Here is a 16538-nt window from a genome sequence, read left to right as displayed (position 1 = left end):
CCAAACTTTAATGGGTCCTTCCTTGGCTCATGCTTCACCCTTCCATCAAATGGCTTGACAATCGGGCAATTCTATTTTCAATACATCTGCTGGAAAACGGCACAAAGAACGAAGTGAAAACACAACCTCCTTGGCCGAGGCAATCACCTACTTTAAGAAAAATGCAGCTGGGTTCCTAATTTGAGGATCTGAAGCAATTAAACTCTGACTTTGCATCCAACTGTGAGAGCTGAAAGTCTCATGCTTATCCCTGTCCTTTAAATAAATGCAGAGTTAATCAGTTTGGAAATGCAATCAGTGTACAACTGGGCCCTTCGGAACGTACAGCTGCATAGATTCTGTATTGATTTCATAATTACATCGCTGTAGCGAGATATAAAAGTCCTTACAAAAACTATTACTTTCCCACGTCTTCATATTGGGTTGCAATTTGTCTGAGTTTCCAGATCCAATCTCTGTTGCTTTCTGGAGCAACACATATATTAGTGTGCTCAGCAGAAGGGATTACCATGATAAAGCTTTAGACCATCCCATTTGGAGAGGGGGGGTGAATAATTTTGATGAAGCTGGCATTTCAGCCGGCCAGATGAGAGATTTTAATCTTCCTGCAGAATAAACATGGTGCGTATTTAATGTCATACAATATCAGGAAGCTGGAAAAGCAGATTGGATTTTGGCTCTTATTTTAACCTAACTGTGTGAAGCAGGATGTGTGAAAACGACACAGAAAAAACTTTCCAAAGACAAAATGTGTTTCTATCATTTGTTTAGTTTGTATTATCTACAGTTAGGGGGTTGAATGACCTTCATCTCCTATTGATATTCTTATTAAAACAAAGCTAACACGTACAATTCAACACATATATGTGCTTAAAAGGGAGCTCAATACTGCACAGACTTGGGTAGATTCAAAAGCAAAGCTATTCAAATATGCTAGCTGGTTAGCAAATGCACCTTAGGTCACATTTTGTTTATCTCCATTTAGTTTTTTTAGCTGCTGCTGCTGTTGCCTCATTAACTTAAGTGCAATAACAAAAAGGATTACCAAGATCTGACTTCATACAAATTGATATTACAGATAAAAGCAAGGGAAAGAAGTGCTTATAAGTGCATGTTCATCTAAAGTAGCCATGGCTACCTCTCTCACCTGCTCTCAGTTTGGTACTTACTGCAAACTGCAGTACACAAAAACCCTTCTTTGGTATAAGACGTTTACATGTTAAAGCATGGCAAATAGTGTGACGGTCTCAACTCAAATTTGACTAAATATACGCTGAATTTTTGCCTTTTAGGGTAAGAAGGTTAATCTCTTTTCTGATTGGTAATGACATTCAACCCATGCTGCTTTTTAAGCCGCCTTTTCATTAGACCTCGTGATGTCCTGACATACATTTTCAGGGGATTATGGGTACTTTTTCCAGCACGTTGGAAACCATCCAGGTCATATGAAAGACATATTCATTTATTTTTGTCCAGCAGAGTTAGAGTTTTATGTCTATGCCTGACAGAAAGAGGTGGAAGTGATCATCATTTACCTGATAAATCCAACAGTGTCATGTCCTTATTAGTCTGCACTCGTCTATTTTCAGAAATTCATTTCCTGTTAGAGCCGATACAGTCATTTTCTGCTTTGTCATAAAGGTTAAAAAACATTGTACTGAGCTACTTAACTTAGGTATGTTTTATTTAAGGGACGCAGTCAAACTAATAAAGCCGTTTGTGTCCTCTGTCAGCAATCCACATTAAAAGATGCTGTGTGAGAAACTGCTGAGTTGCGAGGTTGTGAAGCCAGGAAATATAAACAAATTTCATGGCTCTGGAAATGTGATTTCTGCTTACCCCCGTTGAAAGAGATCCACGTTGTGAAACTTGTGCAACTCTACAGAAAACTCCAATGTTCCCTGTACTTCAGACATGATATAATCCCACTCATCACCTGTCAAAGAAAGAGAGAAGAAACACAGTGAATCTGACATAATGAGCAGAATCCACACTGAAAGGTAAGACAAATGATGACATTTCTAAAATTAGCTCACACTATTATTGTCTGTTTGCCGAGGTGATATGACTCAGTGTGCAGTACAGCCTTTACAAGACCAAGACGTACATCTTCTCTATTGAAATCACCATCACTTTCATTATTTTAGAGGTAAAACTCTCTTTGTTGCATGTCAAAACAAGCTGTGAGGGGATTTAAGTTCACCCTCCATTGTAAATGTTCTTCCTTCAGTTCATTGTTTTCATTCAAAGCTCTGAAGTATCCCCAAACTTTCTCTCGTTCACTCGTTCTGAGTTCAAGTTTAGGTGTGCTTTTGATTCTCTAGAAGCTTTTCAGAGACTCTTGTACCTTGATGAGTATGACATTCTAAAGAATGAAGGTCTTCTAGTCTTGTTTGATATGAATATGGAGCTTTTCGAAACGTAGGCACATACATTTTGCAGGACAATTGAACCCAAGGAAAATTTTGATTTTTAAGCAAAACTTTGTCCATCTATCTAAATCTTATGCAGGCTTTTAGTTGAGATAACCAAACACCTCTGTTGTGATACGTGTACCAAGACTCAAACTTGATAATGTCAGCTAAAATGTACACATCCATTGTCATTTTACCCTTAAAGCAGCAGAAGAAACGTGTTCCTGTCAGTAATGAGCTGTTAATCAATCTAGAATATAATGGAGGCACTCAGTTTGTGGTGCAAAATAGCGGCCAAAAATACGTACAAAAAATGAACAGCAATGTCTCTTTCGATAAATAATGAACTGGTAACTCAACCATATCTCAGACTCACATTAAATCAATCTAGATTGATAAATAGCACTTCAATTAAGAGAACTGATTAGGTATTCAGCTCAGTGTTTTATTGAGCAATGACTAAAATGACCATTAAAGCATAAAAATACAGGCTCATGTTTAAATGGTAATTGCCACAGCTCATTTGGAATATTGCAGGGAAACACACAATTACCCTAAATGCATCAGACCATTGGAAAAAAACCCTGCGATCAACATATCCAAGTCTCGCTGAAGCTCAACTCATACCCGTGCAAACCGTGTTTTCCATCAGCAGGCAATTAAAGCTCAGTGAGTGAAAAACACGTGTGAATACAAACACTTTAATGGTTTATTCACTGAAACCATTCGGTGTTAAGACAAAGCAATTACTGACTTGCCACCAGACAAAAGGAGATGAATCATTTACACCGTTTACAGTAAAGAGTCTCAAAAGACCCCTCAATGTCACACGATCCTTTGCATGTGTGTTTTAACAGCATTGTTCCTGTAAGTTGAGAGTCAGGAAGATGCACTTGTGACCAGGCTGTCAGGAGGCTGAACTCTCTCCCCTCTCTCCACTCCCTCCCTCCCTCCTCTCCCCCCTGCCCCCTTTGGACCTTGACTTTAACACCCCACACACACACACAGACACACACATCCATCCCCGGACACTTTCTACGCCGCTATGGGCAGTCCTTTGCACAAATGTACATTTTTCACTGTAATATATTCATCCGCATCCATTTCTAAGTGACTGTTATTTTGTAAAGTTGTGTTTTTTTTATATATATTTGTATTTTTTAATGCCCAGTATTGTGGGAAACAGTATTTCGATCTCTCTGTCTGTACACACAAACTGTAAGACTGACAATAAAGTTGACCTTTGACTTTGTTGGGAAAGTAGTGGAACTTCATGTGTGCATCCCGACCATTCCTTCAGCTAGCTTAGAAAGTATAGCTAACCCTGTTTCGCTCCACTTTCCTTTAAGGAGTGAAGATTTATGTCAACAAGCCGGTTTTATTTCAGCAGAGCTCACACACCATGGTATTGTGTGAAGTTAATTTGCTTGCACTAAAAAGGAAAAGTTACTGCCAATTGCAGTTTGCTCCAGCTTGCAGATATCCTGTGAGTACCATCAGTCTTCCTACCAAGGCCTGTAGCTAGCTAGCTAATTAAGCAAGAGCCCAATTCATTTGTTGGAAATGCTGACTTTTTAGTGTTTTCAGCTGACTCTATTTGAAGGAGACCCTGGTTAAAGGAGTGTTGCAAGGAAAAGTAATCACAGTCTTGTGTTATAAAGCCTTTGATTTTAATTTAAACTGTATCCTCACATGCTGATGTTGCAGGCTAATGGTTAGCTTAAAGACTTTAAAAAGTAATGCTACAAAGTAGATTTATATTTCACGTTTGGTTGTCTAGAGTGGAGAACTACATTCACTTACTTTAGCTAGGTGTTTTGGTATATTTTAATCTAGAATGCAGGTGTTACTGCTAGCAGAATTATCCCAGATAGATGTCTTGTGATAAGCATTAGTCTTCCTGTACGTGCACCTGTAGATAGCTAGCTAAACAAGATAACAAACACTGTCTGCTGACTTGTTAATGTTTTCAGCTATCTCAATTTAAAAGGAGAATCTTGTGAATAATTAAAGAAGGCTGTATTGCTCTGGTATAGCTAGAGTATGGGAGGAAAATATGTATTATCAGACTCAGAGAGCTTGTTCAGCACAACCTAACCTAGAGTAAGCTAACGTAGACCTTAAAGGCCCAAAAAGTAAGGCTTGGTTCCTCGTTTAAATAGCACCTTTGAGATAAACACATTGTTCCTATACTTACTTTTCCTCCAGTGTACTTGGTTATAGAAAGTCTTAACACCCTCATGCCTAGTTATCCTCTTACATTTAAAGTCTGAATTTAGTTGTCTGGAGTAAAGAACTACATTAGCCTAAATTTGGCTAGTATATCGGTACGATTTTTGGTCGGGATTTGCTTTCTTGAGGAAGCACACAGTCAGTTTTGATTTGTCGCATCTTATTACCATAGCAATCTATTCCAGTCGCGCTTCCCAACAGCAGAATTTAATTTGTGCAAAGCAGGGTGGGTCCAAGGTGTTCTCTCAGTTGGCAGTCTCCTGGACCGCATTTATGCTGATAAGATGTATTAAAAGAATCTAGCCAAGTGTTGAGAAAGGAAGGCCAGTAAATCTTCATCTAAACGTGAAGCTCTGTATGCCAGCAGAGTAGAGGACAACCCAAAGGAGACCATGTCCATCAATAACATGTGCTACTCACTTCTTCAGTTGAAGTGAACACGGTGTACTTTATCAAATGTACGCTCGCAGCCCGGAGACTTAACATGCTTTCTTTCCCACCAAAACAATCTTCAGTTTATGACTAGAGCCCACAAACATTCATCAATTACTTAATCAAATCAGTGAGATCAAAACACCCCCGCTAACCGCCTCACAGGCTTACAGCTGTCATTCATCTTGGTACATGGGACACGCTGTGGTGATAATGACGGCAATGATGATCATGATAATAGACAACTCATCAACAGCAGCATGTCTTTAAAGGACAACTCGGGGTTCAATTTGGTTTCCATTTGTCAATATTTCCCATGGAAAACTGACAATGTGTTCATAAGGCCTGTCTGTGGCACTAAGCCCTAAGCTACTTTCGAAAGATGTAAACTAATATTAGAAAATAAATCCCACATCTTTTGTTTTGTTTGTTTTAAAAATGCTGAGGAGGAACTCAGACAACACTTATTTTTAGACAATTTTCAACTCCATCCAGTCATTCCCCACTAGGATTTCACCGGACTTTAAAACTGAATTTAGACATCCTCCGTGTTGAAAATAAAGTGAGACACTTAACTGTTCATCTCTGTTATTTCTGGATAATTACTCGGAGGATTCCTGGAAATTAACTCAACATAAAATACAGGGAATTATTCAGTGTCAGGGTGTTAATGGGTCCAGCTTATAGATCAGTTTAGGGTTTGAAATGAAGGCTTCATTTACATAAATACTGCAGAACACACATAACAACATCTGAAGACAAACTGGCAATGTTTGTTCCTGTAAAGATGATTATTGTCTTTGTTTCTACAGCTTTCAGAGTGTTTTCTATAGAAGGTATCAGTGTGTAGTATAGAGGCCACGAACCTACAGTGTGATTCGTTTTGCTGCACTTATTGTACATCAGCTGCTCTTCTGCTGTATTTCTGGAATCTTTTATAAACAACCAAACTTTAGGATAGCACCGGTAACTTCAGGTTGCAAAAAAATCAACTAGGACTTCTTTCTGAAGGACTTTTAATCGACCTGAAGGTGTTATTTATTCCATAGATGCTGTAACTAGCATGGCAACTAGCTGGCACGCCAGGCAGCTGAGCATGTTAAATAGGAGACATACTAATCATGTGGCTATAAACAACTAATCAATTGATCAATACTTGTAACTTGATGTTTATCTGCAGCAACCAGCAATGTTTTACCGTCCACAAACCCAGTAAATATGCACGGCTGCTCTTTCCAACAAAGAGCTGCAGAATCTGAAGTCTGTATTTGCTGCTTGTGCATTTTTCCAAACGATTCCTTTTCTACTTGCAGCGATTCATTAAACGCTAATCATTACAAAACAGCCATCTGCTGTATTATTACTATTTAATGACACACACGCTGGCTTTCTTGCAGGGCTCGATTTTGCAGTGCTTCCTTCGCCTTGAGGTAAAACTAAATCTCCAGACTGCCCTTCAGCGACCCTCTTTCTCTCCTATAGCTGCTCCTGGTGTCAGCTCAGTTGGGAAATGCTGACTGACGTGTCCCGTCTCAATTTTGGGGAGGATGGAAAGGCAACATGTTCACAGCGACTGAATGTGGAATGAGTTTATATTGCAGGATATGTGGGCGTAGGTGTCATCGTAACGCTGAGAGTCATTGTGTGCCACGACTGGGAGCTGCTGTATGTGTGCACAGCTCAATGGGGCCGGAAATTAATCATAGGCATTTATTAACATTTAACTCCCTCTGGGAACAGAATGACAGACACACGACTATCAAATAAAGGGATACGTGATGGAGGGTTACAGCACCTCCCTATAGCAATAAAATGGAAGGACAAAATGTGAATGTGTGTCAATTTCTGAAGTATTTTAAGGATAATATATAGTTGCTATTAGACTGTTTAGGATTTTAAAGAGTATGAATCTGCATGCCTGATGTGCAGAGTGCCCTTTACAGCAAAGCTCAGAGCCAGCAATCATGTGAGGGGAATAATCTAGCATGAGCTAAACCCTCTGTGATGCTGTATTAGGCTCTTTGTTGGCAAAAAGACAAAGCCAAATCCCTGCAAAGGCCACAAAAAAAGAAACCCAGTGGAGTTATCAAGTTGAATAAAAGCCAGGAAATGACTTTGAGGGGATGTGACCGGCATCGGGGCTCTCTCCAAATGAGATTCTGCCATGATCAAAGAGCTTTTCTGAAAAATAAAGGAGGTCAGTTAAGGTTAGGTAGCATCTGGAAAAGCCTTAATTCCTATAGTCCCCATTCAGAGAGTATTTTATCATGGTTTTGTGTTTGTTTTTAACGTACCACAAATATGTAACCGGTCAAAGTCCAGGTAAATAAGGAGATGACCTCTATTGGACGTTGTAATTATGACCTGAGGAAGGCAGGTGGTGTACTATAAGGAGCGTTATCGTACTATATGGAGGTCAGGGTGGATTGGTCCAACACAAACACAAGACTTTCACTGAGTACACCACTGATAATGAGTCAACAGGGACTCATTATAACTTGTGAAGGTAAATTAACTTACCTTAGTACTTAATGTACAAAATGTGCAGTCTACCTTATGGCTAACTTAATCAACTTGAACTCTTGGTACAAATGTCAAGTTATGTCACACACTGTAACCTAGAGAACATGTTTCCCTTGATAGCTAGTTGATATGGACATTTGGTTGAATGGGATCGTCATTTTTAGAAGTGTTTGGAGAGATTCAACAGCATGCCACCTGCCTCATAACCACAAACACACACCTATTTGTATTCACAACTCTGATCCACCTTTAATGTGTTTGTATTATAACCAAATGCTGGTTGCTATATGTGTGAGCTACACCGTGTCTTGGTCAACAAGTATGAAGGTTGACATCACTTGAGGTCAGTTACCTTACTCTGACACGGTCTTGTGATTTTCCCCTTAAAGGGAATGTTTACATCGGTCACATGAGGGGCCTGAAGTCGTTCTACATCACAGCACAAACAGCCTTATTAACTTTCATTTATATGACCCTTCGTAGTTGTTTACTTCGACTCTGTCTTTTAGTGAAACTCTGTATTGTTCCATCTGGCTCTGCTTTGTTCGCTCAACACAGCAGTGTGGGAATATTTCTGCGTCTGTGAGATCCTGATAATAAACAGCTCTCACTGTAGCCTGTACTGTGCTGAAGCAGCTTTTTTCAAACATGCTTGCTTGCCTTGAAGATGCAGAACTGCACAAAGCACAGCGGCACAATCTAAATTCAATAACAGAAGCCCTTTGGAGCATGCAAGTTCTTCTATTTCTAATTAAAACCTTCATTTTGAAATGGTACTTTGATTTAAATTGTCCTTTGTTAACTTATCTGAGGTGCACAAAGGACACATGCACAGTGACCACTCATATAGCAGTCAGACAAAGACCCTTAGCTGCCACACAGAAGCATGCTGTTAAATCCCCTATTGGACTTCCTATAAAATCCATCCTCAACCCTGACAGCTCTCTAAGCAACCAGCAGCCTACAGAAGCAGCTTGTCTCTGCTGTAGTGTAACAACATGCTCTCATTTCACACTCACATGCATGCCACTAAAGCAGAATGAAGGGGGTCAGATGTAGAATATTAAAGCAGCCTCACCTTAGCAGTGATGATACCCGCACAGAGGTCCAGCCTTCACGGAGTAATCCGCTGTTTGCAGAGGGATGCGCGGCTTGCAATGTTTATAACGCCGCTTCTCCTGCTGCTGCTGCTGTTGCCATGGTTATTCATCCAGAGCCTGTATGTTCTGCAGTGAAGCCCCCCCCTCCCCTCTCCTCTCCTGTCTTCTCCTCTCCTTTCTCTCCTCCTCTCTCTCCTCCTGACGGGGATTTCAATTTGGGAAAGTGCAGCAGCGTCTGTCGCGGAATCTGCCTTTGCGCACACAATGCCTACAGTCTGTCTGCGCGTGGTTGCATATGGGGAATATTAATAATCAGCAGCACCCTGTGTGTGTGTGTGTGTGTGTGTGTGTGTGTGTGTGTGTGTGTGTGTGTGTGTGTGTGTGTGTGTGTGTCCTGCTGCTGCACTGTTGGCTAGCGTGCGCGTCCAGCGGGCGAACTGACGTCACAGCCTGCCCCCTAAAAGCTGAAGTGAACCGTGCTGTCCATGTCCATGCTGAGAAACAAAGGAGGAGTGTTATGCAAACAAACACATAAATGCAATGAAAGCATGCAGGGGGGGGGACAAACACACAAACACACACACACACACACATGACTCAGAGGATTTGTAAGAGCTAAAATAAACTTTTTGAACTTTGCAATCTTATCACTAAAGTTGGCAGCTGGTAAATGCTCCCTTATTATTGGCTTCTCTATCTTTCTCGTTAATAGGTGACTAATAGATAACAAGCTTGTTGGTTCATTGCTGGCTTCCCATAATCTTTATTTTATAAAATGTCATCCCAACACTTACCCTGACCCCAACCCTAGTAGGTGTAGGTGTTCATGTAGTCTTTTAGTTGAATATAAAACACTCAAGCACAATATTGGTTGACATAATGACTCATACAAAAATGTTACCTCTCAATTATCAATTGATGAACCACTAAAAGTCTGTCTCTTTGTATGACAATACGCTACTGCTGCTGAATCTGTTTAGGTTGTGTTTCGTTGGTTTCCGGGGTAAACCTTTGTTAAAGAAACACAGTAACCAGCTGACAGATTGTAGGCACTAATCCATAGAAAGCTTCAAAAATGTAAAGCAAATATATTGAGACAAACGCGGAGCCAGCAAAGCTCAAAATGTGAATCTGGGGTTGATCATGGGGCATGTGCTCCTCGTGTCATAGGCCAAACCAACACGTTCACTCTGCTGTTAAACCTGTATCAAGTGATCTTTTCAGACACAACAGTGACGACTCAAATTACCATTTATTTTGGCGACCATAGTTGCTACATTTGGTAGAATTACAACATAGAATAGGGAGTTGATAGAGACCCTACAGATGTTAATTTCAAACGTGTATTTTCTCACAGATATTTCAGGGTAAACGTGCGTGAAAGAGCTCTTGAATAACATGACAGCATTGAGACCTAATGGCACAGAGTGTATTAAACACACACAGTGTCAGCGAGGCACTTTACTGAAAATGAACTTGACAAATAAGGCTTCAGTTTCAAGATTATATTGCTGTTTCACTAAGTGAAAGGTCTTAAAAATGGTGAAAAGTCAGCGAAATAAAACAGGATAGACACGATCTAAACCAGCAGTGTCTCGTTTGTCCGTGGCAGTCAGGTACTGCAATAAAAAGCCATCTGTCCTGGTTAAACATCCCCTCACAGACTAATCACTCGTCAGATAAGGGGGAGGGGAGGATTATGTAACTTGAAATGAATAAAAATGGCCGTAAGCCATAAGCTGTTTGCTTTGGTAACTGTGTGATTAACAGTACTCAACATAAGGAAGTACGTTTTCTCTGTTGCTCTTTTTGTTGTCTCTTGTATCAGATGAGTCGTCTGCTTCCTGCCTCACCTCCCTCCTCAAAAACCGGCAGTGGCTCAGTCAGTAGGGGCTTGGACTGGGAATCGTAGGGTCGCCGGTTCAAGTCCCCGAACAGACTTGAATATGGAAAGTGAACTGCTACTTGGAGAGGTCCCAGTTTACCTCCTTGAGCAAGGCACCGGACACCTCCAATCCCCCCTCCCCATTGCTCCCCGGGCGCTGCACAGTAGCTGCCCACTGCTCCTAGTACTAGGATGGGCTAAATGTATGTGACAATTAAGAGGGTTTCATCTCTGATTCTTCTTCTACGTTTTCTCTGCTGCTCTCTTTGGGTGTTTTTTTTGTGTCTCTTGCATCAGATGAACCCCTCTGCTTCCTGCCTCACCTTCCTCCTCAAAAACCCAAAGTCAATTGCTGCTTTTCTAACATGGCGCTCTGCCATAAGCTCCGAGCACTCTTGATTAAGAGAGAAGCACTATCGATTTTTTTCCCGACTGTTGCCAGATCCCAGATGACCATATAGTCTGAAAAAAAAAAGGCAGTAATTTCAGAAAGGTTACACAGCAAGGACACTCGTTTTCACACAGTCCAATATCTGCTCTATAAAAGTGAGAGCTTGGAGGGTATAACATGTATTGCTCTTTTAGTCATATTTTACTTTTAATTACATTTATCAGATGATAACTTACTAACCCACCCTCAGCCAATAGAAACAGTTTGTTGTGTCACATTAAGAGGACATATTCTGCTCATGTTCAGGTTTCATATTAGCATTTTTGTGCCTCTCCTGGGACATGTCTCCATGCTTTAATGTTCAGAAAGCTCTTTATGTTTCTCATACTGCCTGTGCTGCAGCTCCTCTTTTCACCCTCTGTCTGAAACCAGAGCCCAGTCTGCTCTGATTAGTTAGCTGGCCGGCTCTGTTGTGATTGGTCAACCGCTTAGCCTATCACGTACATTGTGCTGGAGCATTAGCCAACAGAAAAGTGTTACATAGTGATGTCATCATGTTACTGAGCTAAACAAAGGAGTCCAATTGGACGCGTTTCAGGCGAGGGGGGGGGGGTGTATGGGAGAAGAGAAAAAGGGATTTTAGCCTTTGCAGACCATTTACATGCACCTATAAAGAGCACACTACAGGAAAGGGAAAACTCCAACAAGCATTATAGGGACTCATTAATAATTTCTGAAACAACTTGGTCCACACTGGTCCACACAAACCTTTACTTATAGGTGCCACCTCCATATAGAACAGTTAGATTTTTCACATTTTCAACAACAGAAAGAAGCTGGAGGGCCCTGGTGTCTGCAACTCCTGGTCACAAGTTTGCTAGTCATGGGGCCGACCGCGTGGACGACTGATCACAAACAGTTTTCTCTCCTCTGTCTGCCCGCTCTCCCTCTGCCTGCGCTCTCATTGAAAGCATGAGCTCTCAATTATCCAGGCTGGACACATGATCTCTGAGCCAGATCTCTGAGGAGGCCGAGTCTCTGCATCGAGTTTCCTCCTGCAGCTCGTTGTGGTGGTGCTGCGAGAAGAATCAATTCATGCAATATGATACAGTTACAAATAATTTAAACGTGACCTTTATATTATTTGTTGTAGTAAATTGTAGAGTATCAGATGACTGTGAGGTTATCGATCCGTAAGATCATATCATATTGCAGGGATAGCAACTGCCAGGGTCAATAAACCAATAATACAAGAGGCACACACACACACACACACACACACACACGGAAACCGAGTAAGTTATAAACAGGATAGAAAAATACTTAAAGGGACATTGCACCCTAAATAATTTAGATTTTTGGGGGAAATTTTCAGTGTTAAAGGTAATCACAGTCCAGTTTTCTACAATATAAAGGAACTTGATGACACTTTGGCTTGTGGTGCATCAAGAAATATATTAGAAATCATGACCTGGTTACTCACTATCTGAGCTTGTTGAAAGCAGTGTCACTTAAGAACTATTTTCCTTCTACGTTACTCCACCCGCAAACCATATCACTGCGCGGAAGGAAGCACAAATCGGCTCATGGAAGAGAAGCTTTTTCTCCCCTTTTGGGCAAGTGTACTTCAACATAATGATCACAACAGTTTCTTTGGATCAAGTGGATCAAGCCATCTAGAGTCTCATTAGATTGTGGAAAACACAGATGTCTCTACAACTGATTTTCTCCAACAAACAACGCCAAAACAATGCAAAATAGGTCAACAGAATGGGAAATATATATTCTAGAGAGTGGGTTTGAATGCCCTTCCAAGTTTCACACCCTCATTAAAATATGTGCAAGTCAAAGTGGTCATTATGCTCATAAAACAGCGGTGGTAATCACGTTTTCAGCTCACAATTTCCTCCCATTTAAAGCACACTGATGCTTTTTTAACGCAGATGACATTTGCTTATGACAATTCTGTACCCACGGGCAAAGTGCTTCCCATCACATGAAAACAATTGTGTTACACATCCTTCCAGGATAAGACACTCGTACATGGGAGCAATGCTAAACTGTATGTACGTAATGAAGTACATAGAGAATGCAGCTTTGCGGTTTCATCGGGTGTGTATGTGATATTCCTGCAGGAGATCAACCTGCCTTAGGCTTTCACGTCTTCTAAAGTGCAGTGAAAATCACAGATCAAACGCCACAGAATCAATTACATAACATGCAGGATGCAAACAGTATGTCCGCCCGAGGCTCCTCTGGTAATAACAAGGCTTTCTTCATGTCAACACTACAGGCTGACATGCATTCTTCACCTGCGCTGATGAGTACACGTGATTATGAAATCCACATTTCATCACTGCTGCTTCTTCTCCTATCCTGATGATAATTATTAGGAGACTTACATACAGGCATACGTGTCATTAGGAGGCACTGTAGAGAAGAGAAGCAGAGGGGGTGTTGCACATAAAGGCCTGTGGGCTTCTGCATCTTTTTAAGTGTTGGTGATAAAATGTTGCCTCCACCTACTGAAGAACTCCTGGCCAATGGGAAACCATTTAACCAATTTTTATGTGTCCTCAGAAAATGCTTGAACATCTCCTGTGCCACTTCGCTCCGTCAGTCCTCACCATGCGCAGGTTGGACTGACTTCAGGGGGGAATTTTTAACGTCTGAGGCTACTTCTGCTCCCTCATCTCACCTCCGTCGCTGAACCTGACTGTCTCCCGCCAAGGAGAGGACTGAAACATGGCCTTCCCCATCTCTGGTTTGAAGAGGTAAATATCTCGTGTTGAATTTCTGTGAGGGCTCTCTATCAGAAGCATTTCTCTTTGAGATTTTTGTGAAATGTCGGTGATAACGTACAATTTCAGACACTTATATTTGGTGGAGGAAAGAGTTTTCAGATCTTTAAAAAGTAGTGTAGAATTACTCCATTGCAAGTCCTTAATTCCAGATCGTACCCAAGTAAAATTACTAAAGAATGAAACCAATACATTTAAAGTACAAAAGAGACTAAGACTACTTTAAAAATAGGCCAATTTCAGAAACATATTCCTTGATTATAGTTATTAATGTAAGCATCACATTAATGGTGCAGCTGATAAAGGTAGGGCTACTTTCTATTACTTTTGTATTGCTTATAATCTGTAAAGCTGTCAAACCCATGTAGATAAGTAAACACATCGTAGTACCATTAAATGGAAATATACCAGAATGGCAAAGATGTACAGTAAAACAAGTACTATATGTGCTAAACTACATTCAGCTCCTGCTAATAATCTATGTTTAATCTCCATTTAAAAGGCGGAAACATCCAGATTTTCCCCTTAAAAACTAGGTGCAATAAAATGTGTTTAGCATGGATTAAAAAACTGACTGTTTGCCTTTTAATCCTGCCCACACACGCACACATGCAGCCTATAAACCTCTGCTGAGAAGCAAAAAGGAAAAGTCTCGCCTCACAGCATCATCACCAGTAAAGAGATCTAACGCTTGTTCAAAGTCTTACTGCACACATTTTCCCAAACAGCCAACTTTAATATGAATGGATTGTAACACCGATTTGCTTCCAGCTCACCCATTTTGGGGTAATTGGAACAAATGAGAGAGCAGAAATAATGCCAGCAGTGTTGGCTCACTCTCACCTCGAGGGACATTGAGAAGATGGGTGGCAGCGAAGGGAAAGTCCCATCAAGTGATGATGAATGTCAGGTTCCAAAGTAGATGACATGCCATTACCCTAATTGAGTTGACTGATTGCTTTCATGGCGGTGCACTTACTGGAATAACTTTGGGGATTTTCTGTTGTCTTTTCAAGTAAATTCCACCACAACCCTTTAACAAGACCTTTACAAATGTATAATCACGGCACAAACATAAAAATATGATAGGTGCAAGTCTGACAGCTTTTCATGTTTAAGTGTTTAGGCAAGTGAAAATGTAAGCAGCTTAAAGCCTACATTAAGACAGCTGTCAACTCGAAATCCTTTAAACTTCAGTCGTATTCATGTCATGATTTACAGAGAGAAATTACCCCTTAAGGTGCTCTTTGCCTGCTACACAACAAACTAGCAAGCAGCAGTTATTTTTTACAAGGTTGTTGCTTTATTAGCGAAGACAGATGTCACTACATTCATTTTGTACCAAAGAAACAAAGAAAGATTTGTAGATGTTATTGCTGATTTATTGACACAGAGCTTCAGGTGCGGTCAAATATATTGTGAAAGGGGAGAAGCTTACAGTACATGTACAGTGATGTTAATTTGGTCCATATTATTCTTCATTTTCTTCACGGGTATGGACTTGTCGTTAACTGGGATACATACTTAATAGATGTTTCCCTAAAAAGCTAGTTTTACAGAGCTAGTACTTAAGGCCTGGTCGGTCTTAAAAAGCACACATTTGCCATGCATTCTGTGAAATTCAATACTAAATTGTAAACAAAAATATATGGCTTTAACTTTTACAAACCACTAAGCACTTATTTCAACAGAAATTACAAGACAGCATCAAGGTCACTTTACAATTCATTGCATACAACAACACAAAAACGTTACTACAAATCTCTAGTGGTACAAAGGTTTCACTACTAAGTTCAGAGTTAGCTAGAGGGTGGGGTGGCTAATTCTTAAGGTTTAAATCAAGACAACTCTCTAGCTTGCATTATACTAATCTAAGAGCAATATAAGACTGGCCTAACACAACATTATATTGCTTTATAGGCAAACCTAGCTACAACTGGTATTGCTATAATTGGCAAACGTAGCTACAAGTGGTATTGCTAACAAAGGCAGAACTAGCAGTGGTATTGCTATAAATGATAACTTAGCTAGAAGAGATATTTCTAACAATGGCAAACGTAGCTATAAGTGGTATTGCTAACAAAGGCTAACGGAACTAGCACTGGTATTGCTATCATTGGCAAACTTAGCCAGCTGGTATTGCTATCATTGGCCAACTAAGTTACAACTGGTATTGCTAACAAAGGCTAACGGAACTAGCAGTGGTATTGCTATAAATGGCTAACGTAGCTACAACTGGTATTGCTATCATTAGCAAACGTAGCTACAACTGGTATTGCTATCATTGGTAAACGGAGCTACAACTGGTATTGCTAACAATAGCTAATTACCTAGAAGTGATATTGCTATCATTGGCTAACTTAGCTAGAAGTGGTATTACTAACAACAGCTTACCCAGAAAGAAGTGGTATCGCTAACTTCCTGACTTCAGTGTTAAATGTAGCGTAGCATAACTTTCTCCTGGCAGTCAATTAATTATTAACGGAGAAACAAGCCAACAAACTAGTTCCATAAATGTGAAACCATTCCTAATAACTATGGGGTTGAATATGAAAGGTTCAAGATGAAAGCTTCCCTCTTGTCACATTTTATGACTTACGTGTAGCTACATCTGTCTTGACTGTGGATGGCGTTGTAAGGCGGACAGACACTCCCACTGGGACTCTGAAGATGAAGTTGAAGGGCATAAAGTTAGAGCCCAATGCCTCCTATACAGGTCTTGCTGACTTGGTCTAGTTATTTGTCTCTGACAGTGCACAC

At 40.5% G+C, this 16538-nt stretch overlaps 1 protein-coding gene across 1 annotated transcript in view; it reads right to left on the bottom strand.

Annotated features, from left to right (window-relative positions):
• The window catches only part of fam135b (family with sequence similarity 135 member B), a 50720-nt gene extending 41946 nt beyond the window's left edge, over positions 1-8774 (bottom strand). The window contains exons 1-2 of the mRNA XM_063900066.1: positions 8680-8774; positions 1840-1936 (exon numbers count right to left, since the gene is read on the bottom strand). Of these exons, the coding sequence (XP_063756136.1) occupies positions 1840-1916 (77 nt within the window). The 5' untranslated portion in view covers positions 1917-1936; positions 8680-8774. The remainder of the gene's footprint in view (positions 1-1839; positions 1937-8679) is intronic.
• Between the last annotated feature and the right edge of the window lie 7764 nt (positions 8775-16538).

Source organism: Eleginops maclovinus, chromosome 13 (genome assembly GCF_036324505.1).
Source record: "Eleginops maclovinus isolate JMC-PN-2008 ecotype Puerto Natales chromosome 13, JC_Emac_rtc_rv5, whole genome shotgun sequence".
Classification (NCBI taxonomy): Eukaryota; Metazoa; Chordata; class Actinopteri; order Perciformes; family Eleginopidae; genus Eleginops; species Eleginops maclovinus.
This window is presented reverse-complemented; position numbering and strand designations above follow the sequence as displayed.